The following is a 12,699-nucleotide window of genomic DNA, read 5'->3' as shown; positions in this document are numbered from 1 at the left end:
AGTGCAGGGCAAGCAAGGTCTTCATCTGCACAGCTCTTGCACGTCCATTTCTGCTGGTCGCCATTCAGGGATTCTGAATTCTGCAGCAGCCTTGCCCCTAGGTTCTGTTAGTTTTGCAGGCTGGATGGCAGGGCTCTTCTGGTCCTATTTGGCCTCCAGGCCATATGTTTGTGACAGCCCTACTGTCCCCATATGTTTGGCAGCCCTACTGGTGCTGCCTGTTCCTTGGTCTTCTCCAGGTGCCTAGAAATAGATGCTTTAATGATCTGTTCTGTGATCTGTCGGGGTACTGAGATCAGACTGACCAGTCTGTAGTTGCACTTTCATAAAGATGGGCACTACATTTGCCCTTTTCTAGTCATCCACGACCTCGCCCAATCTCCCTGAATGCTCAAAAATGATAGCTAGTGGCTGTGTCTACATGAGATGCTGACTGCACAGTTGTTACTATGCAGTCATTTAGTACTTGTAGACGCAGGTACTAAATATCACTGAACAGCTTTTAGGTGATGTTGACAGCAGCGAATCATAACTACTGCTCAGTAGTGTTGCGACGAACTTTGTGCCATGTGACAGTACTGAGCCACAGTAACGAGCTACCATTCAGTCAGTGTCTCATGTAGATGCGGCTTGTGGCTCTGAAGTTGCCTCGGCTAACTCCTTGAGTATCCTAGGGTGCATCCCATCTGGCCCTGCTGACATAAGCAGGCAGTTTCTCTAAGCAACCCTTAACCTGTTCTTCTACTACTGCTAGGCTGCTTATCTCCTCCCTTACCTTTGCTGTCATTTTGCATTTCTCATCTGGTAGCTGCTTTATGTGGGAAGACTGAAGGAAAAAAGTCATTAAATACTTCAGCCTTCTCTGCATTACCAGTTACTAGATTGCCTTCTGCATTCAGGAAGTGTTCTCCATTTTCTTTCATCTCCCTCTTGCTTCTGACATATCTGTATAATGCTTTATCATTGCTTTCTATATCTGTGGCTAGTTGCATCTCGCTTCTTGCCTTGACCCTCCTGACATGTGTTTGCCCCCTGTGTGCCTCTGCAATACTCTGACTTACTTTTTGTAAGATCCCATTTAGAGTTTTCAGCTTGCTGAAGAGCTCAGTTTAGCCAGTTCAGCCTCCTCCTGTGCTGCTTTTGCATCAGCATAGCTTGCTCCTCCATCCATAATCTGGCCTCCAAGGTACATCCAGTCTCCTGGACCTATTTTTCCCTTTCAGACGTGCCTTCCATGGGATTCAGTGCACCAATTCTCCAAGTTTGTCATCTTTTATGAAGTCCAGTGTCTCTGTTCTGATGCTCTTTCCTTCCCTGAGGATCTTGAACTTTCATTTCATGGTTGTTGTCATCAAAGTTACCTTCCACCTTCATATTTTAGAAACAATTCTTCCCTATTTCTGTATAACAAACATAGCTATTGGAGGAAAGAGACCTTCCTGTAGCAGGCAGTGATTAATTATCCTTCAGGTCTTTCAAACTGCTTGAAAATCCCTATCTATCCTAATATAGGGAGTGCAACATCATTTAAGATGCCCTTGGCACCTGGCATGATCCAGAAGGCAGGCAGCTGAGTTTTTAAGTGTCTAATCCTTTAAGTATTGTGCAGTCATTCTCAAGTGTGGGGCAGATAAACGGTGCCATCTGAAGGCTGCAGAGTCACGGAGTACTTTGTCTTGGCTGTCAGCTGAAAGATAAAGTGACAGGTCTCCTACCAGTCACAGAGGAGGAAATGTAACTTCAGCAACCAAAATCAGCGTCTGGAAACAGCGGTCCAAATCCTTGTTCCCTCTGCATGCCTCAGTTTTTTGGCACCCTGGTTTTGATTGCAGTATTGCCCAGCATGCTCAGTAATGCTGCATTGTTTCCATGCGGCCTCCTAGGTGTACACAGAGGGGTGGCAGGTCCCAGAATTGTACCTGAGCAAAAATCATGGCTGGTGGAAGGAGGAGAAGGTCTCTTCTTGGGCCAGTGGCATACTGGTTAGGGGATTATGCCTGGGGTAAGAGGGGTTATAAGCTTCCCACTGCCCAGAGGGGGTTTGAACCTGCTTCTCAGCCAAGAACTGGAGCCACTGGGTTATGGACAGGCAGTGTCAGTCTTGTCTCCAGCCCTTCTCTCGAAGCTGACCCACTGGGCAGCCCAGAGAGGAAGATATGTGGGGTCAGGAGGAAGTGAATTGGTGTTGCCCTAGAAGGGAAGAACATGGGATCTGGGCCTCTTCCTTCTGGGGCAGGAACTTTTCCCAGTGCATATAAGATGCAGTGAGCTGGCTTCAAGGAGAGAGCTGGGCAGTGCCTGGCACAGGCTGTGGCTAGGGCACTTTGGGAAGCAGGAGATGCAGGTTGAAATCCCATCTGGGTGAGGTAAGCCCAGAACCCAGGTCACCCACTCCTTGGGCAAGTCCCTCGCCGCAGGGCTGAAAGGTGGGAGGGCTCTTTGTTCTCTTCCCCTAGTTGGCAGGCCCATGTGGAGGGTGGGTCTGTTTTGCCACAGGATGAAATAGGCTCCCAATGGCGTCAGTGCCAAAAACTGCAGTTCAGCAGCGACTTAAGTTTGGCTGCGTTTCATGAAATAGGATTTAGCCCAGCATGTCCAGGAGAACTCCCAAGCTCCTAAGTTACCAGGACTGCGGGAAAGCAGGTTTGTCAGAGGCCCCATGTCACAGAAAATATGTTGGTTGGGGCTAACTCAGTGTTTTCTACTATTCTCCCTTGCCTGCTTGGGGTTAACTTCAGCCAGCTGTTTTTCATTCCACTGCTGGATTTTTGCGTGGCTGACTCACCCCTGAGCCAGCAATTTGTTGATGGCTTTTTTTTTTGTCCAAGTGGGGAATGAAGCTTTCTGCTGTCTATGCATTGATATAGGAGACCTTGCTCTATCATCTATGGGGCCAGTAGCACTTGCCATAAAGGTTCTTTAATGCAGCTCATTAACCCACAGTGTAAAATGCTAGGCACTGCATAACTTGAAATGCAGGTTACAATTTTTCCATGCCTGGTGTCTCCCTCAGGCTGGCTTTCTTTTTCCCCCCCTTCCCTGCTCTGGAAAATATTCGGCTTTAAACTTTTACACTCCTACTAGAGAAGAAAATATGTGCTTTGCCCATGTCAGAAATAAGAAAACTTTTGATGCCTTTTTCTGTGGAGCAGCTCTGCTTACCCCACACTTTGGAGGAGAAGCTTGGTATGTAGCAATAGGTGGGGAGGGCCTGTGTCTTATTCAAACTTGGCTAATAGAGTTTGAAAAATTGTAGTGTGCACATGCTCAGGAGGGATCTCTTAGTCTGGCAGCCAAAAATATGTGAAGATCCCACCCTTGCTAAACAGCTGCAGCTGTAGCTGTGGGCTGCTGGCTGGAAGGCTGGGTGACCTGACCTATGCTCCTACTGACACTTTCCCCATATCCCTAGCCAGCCAGCCTCAGCTGCAGAGGGGAAGGAAGACGTATGAAGAAACTAGAGCTGGACCTGCTGGGGTGGGGTGGAAAGCTGGAACTAGGAGTTGTGCTCACAGGGGGAGAGGGGACAAAAAGCAGGGGTGTGGATGGGTTTGGCACTAGAGACCAGAGGTTTTTTGGAGTGAGAACTGGATAAAAAGCCAAGCAGGGCAACTGAGATTAGCTGAAAGAAAAAACTGGGAAGGGGTGAAAAGCTTATGATGTGGGGCAAGGAACTGGAGGTGAGGATGTGGGAGACTGGGTCATGTGGGGAAAGGGGTAGAAGAGCCTGTGCCCACTAGTGCCCATTCCAGATGTGGAAAGAACCCAGGAGTTGGGCCTCACCATTTCCCTGCTCTCAGTAATGAATTATTAAAGCCACTGGCAGAGTCTCTGCTCTTCTTTCCAGTGCTGGCCCACATGGAAGATGACAAGCTATTATTGCTTCAGGCTCTTCTGTTGGCCCAAGTGTGTGTGTGTGTGTGTGGTGCATCTAACAGTATGTGATTATGCAGCTAAAGGTCATCATCCTGCACACATGCCAGTAGGTGACTTAATTGTGGCATTTCCTTATTTTGAAGCATTTGATTTGGTATCTTCGTAGTGTTCTCCTAATGAAGATTGTTTTTGGAGCTGGGGTTTTTGTTTGTTTGTTTTTTGGATGCAAGATGACATGGAGCCCCTGATAAGTGGTCTCTGAGCAGAGGAGGTGTCCTTATTTCCTGAATGCAGTCCCAAATGAAGGATCTCTTCACCTTGAGTGTGTTTTTGTTTTGAAACTTCTATTATGACATCAGAGCAGAATAATGGCACAGCGTGGCCAATAATATCAATATCCAGTCAGATGTAGGAACAGACGGTCTTCTCTTAATAGATAAGGGCAGGTCATCCATCAGTATAAAAATGGCACTCCATTCCATGGCCTGGTGATAAATGTGTGCCCCAAGATCTGGGTACTTGTGGCTGTAACTGGAGATGAACCAAGTCTCTCTCAGTCACTCGCTCACTCACAGACGTGTGCACGCACGTGTGTGTGCGTGCACGCCCAAAAAAAAAGTTTGCTCAGAAAATGGAGGTTGGCTGCCAAGCTGGGTTAGTTAGCTTATTTGGTATGGGCTATCTCATTGCATCCTCCTGGGTAGGTGGTAGAAGTTGTTCTGCTTAATGCCATGAAAGGTATGGGCCCGAGTTGTGCATTGGGGCTCAGATCTTAGTACTTCAAGGGTGTCTTTCCTAGATTTTCTAAGTTTCTGTCCTGTAGCTTTGTTTGCTGAGAGGGATGAGGTAGAACACCCTAAGTAGCTCCACATTGAAAAGAACTGTTGAAAGAACAATAACTTGGCACAGTTATTTGATGAAAATCTAAGAAATGTAAAGTCCACATTGCATGTGCAGTCCTCTCTTGCCCTCTACATATGAGCTGTAACTAGGGGTGACTATACATTCCTCTTTGCCCAAAATGGTCCTGGATTTCAAAGGCCAGTCTTTGCCAGATGTTGAAATTTTTAAAATGAGTCCTGGAATTGCTGAGGCCTGGGGCACAGTCTGGCAGGGAAGTAGAGCAGCATGGTGCACTAGGCAGCTCTGCCTCCGCGCCAGACCGCACCTGTGCCCCTGCCCACCGGCCTCTGCCACTGCCTGCAGCAGCAGCACCACTGACTTCGGGGAGCCAGGGGGGAAAAGGGGCAGTGTCCCAGATGTCCCCAACTTCTTCCTAGTCACCCTAGCTGTAACAGAATTCACTTATACTGTAATTCTAACATGACACCTCATCTTACTTTAAAGACTAATAATAGCCTGGATTAATATTGGATTTATTGTGCCTCTGATCTGCATATTGGGGCATTGGTGCAAAGTACTTGGAAGGTGGATTTAAAAATCATATTTAGGGAGGAAGGTTTGCATATTTTGGTCTTGCCTAACTTCTGATTCTTCTGCAGACCTCAGCAGGGTAGGATTGTCTTAATCTACTTGCAAGAGAAAGCAAAGGAAGGAAATGCTCTCCTCCAGCTTGGTTAAAGAGTCAGAGGCCACGTCTTCACAGGCAGCTCATCTCTGGGTGGAGTTCATTTGGTGGGGGACAACTACTGTTCATTAACTGCATTGTCAAAAAAAATCTTAGTGGAGATGAGGCATTTCTGCTTTATTTTTGAAGCCAAGTATAGAGCTGACTGCACAGAGGTGTCTTGCAGTAAATGCTGCAAAGGTTTGTCTCTGTTTAGAGCTTTATAGGAAATAACTGATTTTCATGACCATTTGCTGGCTGTACAACCCAATAGAAACCAGAAAAAACCCTTGCCACTGAAGTCTAAGGCCTGACACAACCACTCTTTTTCTCTCTTCAGTTTCCCAAAAATTCAAGTCCTTTGAGCTAGGTAAGTTCCTCTGATATATGCCTGGCTTATCGGAGGCAAACGCTCCTTGCAAGTGTATTTACTCAGTTCTTGCTGGTTATCATACCAGGCAACCCACCCAGTCCACAGTGACTTTTGTGAAGGCCATCTGTCGCATGTTGTTCCACCATCCCAGTTAAACTGGTTTTATGAAGCTCTTTGGTGAACTTTACAAAGGACATCCATTCTGTGGTGGACTTCCACATTTATAGTGGCAAGATGCACGTTTTTGTCCCCAATATCGATCCTTCTTTCTGAAAACTTCTCCTATTTTATGGAAGATCAGCTATTAGCAGATAATAGAGCTTCTGTCATGGTTGAAAATGGACAGACCCTCAATAAACAATAAAATGGTCAGTGCTCCCTACCAAAGGCTTTTTGAATGGTTAAACTGCCTCTTCTTTTGGGCATACCGCTTCCAGTCAGCTAGGTTTAACTTTTGTGTACTGTGAATCAGATGGTCAGCTGCTGTTAATCAGAACAGCTCCAGGGAAACCAATACCAGTTGAGGTTGTCTTGACATGGGGAAGAAAAAGAATGTCAGCGTTTACCAAACTCCTGCAGTATCAGACTGGAGACCATGTATAAGCGATGTTTCGGGATGTTTTGAGTGAAACCAAGTGCTGTGAGTAAAGTTCTGGTCTTTAATGTGTGTAAAGCACAGTGTTCAGCTATAAACAAGGGCGGAAACCATACTTAAAAAGTGTCTTGGGCTTTAACATTCTTATCTATACTATCCAGTGCTGAGTATAAATGGAGGGTGGAAGTAGAGTTAAAAACACTTTTACAGTCCTGATAATTTTGTGGGAGTTTTGTTCCATAGATGCAGTTCATACAAAAACCCGTGTCGGACCCCCTTGTTTGGTTTTGCATGTTGAGTTCAGGATGGCCTTTATCAGACTTTCGTCAGATAAGATGGTTGGAGTCTTGGGAAACAGAAATCTAGGACCTCTTCTCATTGCTCCCTCGCATAAGATTGTGTAGCAAATCCTTATCCCTGCTATTGGGGGAATTATGTTAGTAAGACTTGCTGAAGTCTTATTGGGAATATGATCCTACTGTTTGAAAGGCTACTTTTGTTAAGAGAGTGAAGTTCTTCCAAAAGGGTTGTATATTCAACTTTCTCTATACAGGAAGCTGCAAAATGCTGTGGCAAGAAGCACTTCCTAAACTGTAAATAAGGATTACATGTGAAATCTGTAACTAAAAATGGCATTTGAGTTGCCTCCCATGACTCCCTTGCAACCTATTAAGAGGCAGGAGAGTACAGGCTCAACACTGAATCCTAAGGCAGTGTCCATTCCTTGTTGCCAGCCAAATGACCCCAAAAGACACCTTCTTAATTATCTTTCTAATAACATTTCTTGGACAGGAACTGCAATGCAATGTATTATAATGCAGTGATACAGACATAGTATATAGCATCAGTACAAAATAACTGATGCACCTGGGACTAGATTTTTATTAGAAATAGACCTACCGGTATCTGTCATCCTTTCTCTAAGGTATGGTCACCTCTATAACCACAGCAGCATTGGGCACCTATACATTAGGGCTGTGTGAAGCTTCAGTCCTCTGATTCGATTCGGTAGCTGAATCTCTGAATCAAATCAGAGGACCCTTTTAATCTCTCTGAATCAATTCAGACATGGAAATGGCTTTAAATGTGTGGGGGTTTTTGTTTTTGTTTTGTTTTGTTTTTTTCTACGTGCCTCTAGGTAGCACAAGCTCATGAGTGCTGTGATGCTGGGGTCCATCAAGCATCCCAAAAAAGCGTGGGGGGAGAGGGGTTCCCAGTGCACTCGGCAGCAGACCCGGAAGTAGACCAGAAGCACTTCCAGTGCATCATTTACTTCAAAGAGGATCTCTTTTAGCCTCATCTCTTCCCATATAGTACCTTTGCTATTAGAACAGTTATACCATCCTACTCTTCTCCCATGCTTATATAGTAAATTAAACCACTTTTAAAAGAGCAATGCTTGTTCAGGAAAACAATTCATTTGGGCTAAAACGCACAGGTTGTCACAACTGCTGCTTGGTTCCCCTTACACTAAACCCTGCGCTATCTGCAGTGGTTCCTCGGGGGGGGGGGGGTGTCCTTCTAGATTTTTAAACTACCCAAAACAATTAGGGAAGCGGGGCCTAGGGATATCTCTTTAAAAATTCTACAAGGGATATCAAGGGTATTGTTCTCACTTTATATGTATAGCTTTTAACATAATTTGTTTTATGCAATTACTTTATTTTAAAAGATGCTTGGCTTTTATTCCTGTTCCTTTCTGTGAAATGAAAGGGGAAAAGGTGAGAAGGCACACTTAACTACACTGTAAGCCAGTGGCTCCACATTCAGGGAAGTTTTTGGAGGGGTGCCTGGAGTCTAAAAAGGTTGAGAATCACTGCTTTAGACTAACTGATGCAGGGAGGCTGAGCTGTCATAGGCAATTACCTACTTGGCATTCGTTGCTTATGAAAAAATATGGCTCTGACACAGTCTCTGAGGTGCCAGCCTGCCTTGTCTTCTGCCTGGCTTCAGACTAATATGGCTAACTACCTTTTTCAAGCACTTTGTCATAGCCAACTGTCCTGTATTATGCTGTTTTAAGCTTTCTTGCTGCAGGGTTATACCACAATAGTTAATGGTTAACACCATTATGACTGTAACTCGGTGGGTTTGGGGTTTTTTTTCATTTTAAACACTGCTTAAAAATTAACCATTAAGCTTTTCTGAGTAAGAACACTTGTACTAAAGCAAATGAGGTGTTGCATACCTGAACTGCAAAACTTTTCTTTTTTTTTTTTTTAGTCCAAGTTCTTTATAGAAAGCAAAACCCAGTAGATCGAAGCACTTGGCATCGATACAGTACCTCAATATTGGCAGACTATTGCCTTGCCTCAGCTGGCTTTCATTGTGGAAGGCATGCCTCCTGAACAGGCCCCGGGAATTGATTTTAAGTAGCTTTTGAGATGGGAGCTATGATCAGTAGGACAGAAATGGGATTCATTTGCAGTAGCGAAGGGGTGGAAAACAGAAGTGCATCCATGTTGGGAGGACAAATGTAATGTCCTTTCCCCTTCAAATAGTGTTAATTAGACTTTAAAAAGTGGTGTGCTGTAGAATGAATTGTGTACCCATTATAGCTAATAAAAGGAGTTTTGAGCTGGGGCATATTGGGATTACATATCATAAAGAACATTATGGTGCAGCCTTTAGATTTGTGAGTAGGAGGGAGCAGTGGTGAAGGTGTCTTGCTACAGCTCCAGGAGCATTCATTGAAACTCTGCTCTGCCTTCCTGCCAAAGGCTGTCCCCCAGTCAACCCAGCAAGCAAGGACCTGGTCACTTGGGCTGGGACATTTTGCTGGGGCTGGATGTGGTACTAGTCAACAGTCCTTTGTATGCTATTGGCTACAGAAACTAGCATGCCTTAGCCATCTGTGCTGGCTCGATGGGCCACTAATGGCCCATCTAAACATTGCTGTACAGGGACGTGGCTATAGCACCATGCTTTAGTACTTTCTTTTGGAAGTACTAAAGCAGGGTGCAGTACAGGTGATGTACTGTGCAGTGTGTGGTTGGATTTCACTGCTATGTTGTCATAGTGCCACTATACTGGGAGAGCACACTGCTGCGGTAACATAGCTGATGATCATGTTTAGGCCCACATGATCACTATATCACTGTAGTGTGCTGTACAGCAATGTAGTACAACGCTATGGCAATGTGTAGATACTTCCTAAGTATAGGAAGAGTTTCAATCAGTGTGTGCAAAAGGGCAAAATCTTAAGGTTGTGTGTACTCTTTTAAGCGCTTCTCTCTGTAACTTGAACATAGGGCTGTAATTTGAAAAAAGACTATTGCAATGTTCCGTGTTTGGGGGGGGGTTGGTAATTTTAAAGTTTATTCATTTTTGTGCAGTCTGCTCACAGTTAATTTACTGGGGAGCTTCAGTGGGTTTGAACAGTTGCAACTCGAACACAATGAACACACCTGTCTGAAGGTGTAACCCAGCTCATGGGTCTACTTCTGCTGCATTGACCCTCCAGACAAGAATTGGTTTGCTGTTTTCAGATGATCCCTTTCCAGAATGAGATCGCACTTCTGTTTCAAAGAAGCCCCTGTTAGTGAAACTGGGACAATTTAACTCGAGTCTTTACCTGTGTAATATCTGTGTGGCTAAAAACTATTGCAGTGCCCTGTTCAGTGCCTGCTCGTAGAGATGCCAGGGAGCGTCTGTCAGGTCCTGAGTGGTGGAGTCCTGTATCCACCAACACCAAACAGTTGCTAGCAGCACATGACAGATGTGAATCAGTGTCTAATGTGCTGCTGGAAGGCACATAGATGCTGTGGGGACCAGCCTGGTATAAGAACTTCCAGAGGACAGGAGGCTGATGGCCAGCTCATGCCCAGTGGGTTTTCCTATGACTTGTGAATATCCCATTCATTCAGCAGCATCTCTGGATGCTGGAATATTTCTGAAAACTTGGCCTTGAAGGCCGGATTCTGGTGCTCCTTTACGTGACCTAGTAAAACTCCTCTCATTGACTTCAGTAGCTGAGGAGTAAGCAACTGAACGGTGCAGGGCTCCTGGCTGCATCAGATTCAGACTGAGGCAGGTAAACTCCCACCCTGCCTACATTGAGTAGCCTCCTTTGGCCAGTTTTTTTTTGTCTCTATAGATATGAAAAGAGGATCCAGGATTAGGAAGAAATTATTAGCCTGAAGTGTCCAGTTGGCCTTTTCTTCCGTTCTGTGCTGTCACTTGTAGAGCCTGCCTTTTGATGTTTCCAAGAGCTTTTTTTGCTGCTTGCTTCTGAGTTCACTCTTGTCCTTGGAAGCCGTTCATGAATAGACCTGCCCAAAACAGGTTCCTAGAGGCAAGTTTTGTTATCGGGTACAAAAATATTGATGTTTAGCCCCAGTGGCCTTTGAACATCCTGTTCAAACTATAAAGAAAACGGGACAAATGTCACAGCTGCTTTGGACACCCCCCCCCCACTCCCTTTTTTTCACCCCCACCATAACTGTTATAGAAAAATTCAGCAGCTTATCCTAAACCTCAAACATTGTTTTTGTGAATGTCTAGCCCCTGAGTTTATTCTGTTGTGGGTTTTTTTCTAATTTTTTTGCCAGAAAAAGAGCTGCCTGGCAAGGTTGTCTGGGTGACCGGAGCCTCAAGTGGAATCGGAGAGGAGTTGGCCTACCAGCTAGCAAAGATAGGAGCTCTGTTGGCTTTGTCTGCAAGAAGACAGGATGAACTGGAAAGGGTGAAGAAGAGGTGTCTGGGTATGTATTCTTTATACTCCTGATCTTTTGTGACTCCTGCCATGGTAGCGTTGCCATACCAAGGTCAATACTTGCATCAGGAATACATTCCATAATCAAATTGGAAGTGGTTTTTCTATATTGACCTCAGCAACATTCCTGCTCAGAGCAGGGAAGTTGGACTTGATGATCTGTCTAGGTCTTTTCCAGCCCTTAATTTTGACTATTTCTATGTTACAACTTGATAGCTGATCTCTAACTTGTTATATATTCCTAGGACTTTTTGTTTGTTGGTTTTTTTTGGGTGGGTGTTTTTGTTTTTTGTGTGTGTTTTTGTTTTTTTAATAAGGAAGCTTCTTCTGAAGGTGGCAGTGTTATCACAGCAGTAAATTTAGGCACACAGTAAGATCAAATCTATAACTGTTGTACAACTAGCTTTCGGGTACTTCAGCAATACCTGGTATGATTGGAAGCTAGTTGTAAGTACTGGTTCCAAAACGACTGAATATTTGACCAGTCTTACCAGGATTCTTTCTAGCCAGGTCTCTAAATCTGAGACACTGACCAGTATGAGGGGGGGAAAAACAGATGGGATTGGGAGAGAGGCCCTTTGAAGGAAAATATAGCAATTGAGCCTGATTATCTCCCCCACTCCATTCTGGCTCCTACAAGTGGTACATATAAAGAGTCTGTTCTCCCATCCTGCTGTGTGTGGTTTCTACTTCATGGCCTTCCTAGTGCCAAAAATAATTGGTTAGATCTTGCTAGAGGAGTAGCAGAATGAAATGGATTAGATTCTTGTGTGACTGCAGTGTTACCTGTAGTGTTGTGCACAGCAGGTAAGCTTTGGCATTGCTGTCAAGAACTACATTAACTTTTCATTTCTGCAAAAATAAATAAGAAATTTTTCAGGTTGGCTGTGCTTGGATTAATGGGGCCACATGACTTTTAGGAGTCTTAGCCAAATTACAGCAAAATCAGTCTCAAATGATTCTGAAGATTTCCTGTTTGTGATTAGGCAGAGAGTTTGCTCTTCTCAGCTAGCAATTGGACATAATCATGCCTTGACTGCAGTTAATATTTGACTGATCACTTTCATTAATCAAATACCATTTAATAATCTGATGAAAATCAGTTAATTGCAGATCTGTGGAAGCAAATCTTAAACAGGCCTTTACATGTATTATGTGTAGTTTAGTTGCAAATGTTCCTACTTGTTTTTTTTTATTTTTATTTTTTTCTTTTGTTCCCCTTGTACCTACCAAGGTCATTTATAACCCTTATTTTTCCTGCCATTTCTCAGTACCAGTAGTCAGTGCATTTTTTTTTTCCGCTCAAACCGATAAAAGGAACTCCTCTTTGGCTCTAATTTTATATTCCTTCCTATCTGTTTCCCCTCTGTGGTGGACTTTAAAAACAATACTTGTGTTGACATTTCACATGGAGTAACAGCCTGGGAATAACCAGGACTTGTTTGAAAAGGGAATCTGTAGATATGGATACCATGAGAGAGGCTCCCTGGGCCAGCAATGCCAGCTGGAAGTAGGGTCCACAAAGACACCCCATAGTCCAAAGCAGCTCTGGATTTGCGAAGCTGTCCCTCTAG

General features: G+C 44.4%; 1 protein-coding gene across 2 annotated transcripts in view; it reads left to right on the top strand.

Moving 5' to 3' along the window:
• DHRS7 (dehydrogenase/reductase 7) overlaps positions 1 to 12,699 on the top strand; it is a 46,272-nt gene that overhangs the window by 5,311 nt on the left and 28,262 nt on the right. For both annotated transcript variants that reach the window (XM_090034308.1, XM_090034310.1), the window contains exon 2: positions 10,962 to 11,114. In XM_090034308.1, coding sequence (XP_089890434.1) covers positions 10,962 to 11,114 — 153 coding nt within the window. The remainder of the gene's footprint in view (positions 1 to 10,961; positions 11,115 to 12,699) is intronic.

The sequence above is a fragment of the Crocodylus siamensis genome, chromosome 2 (genome assembly GCF_052110815.1).
Source record: "Crocodylus siamensis isolate JL-2025a chromosome 2, ASM5211081v1, whole genome shotgun sequence".
In the NCBI taxonomy this organism is placed as follows: Eukaryota; Metazoa; Chordata; order Crocodylia; family Crocodylidae; genus Crocodylus; species Crocodylus siamensis.
This window is presented reverse-complemented; position numbering and strand designations above follow the sequence as displayed.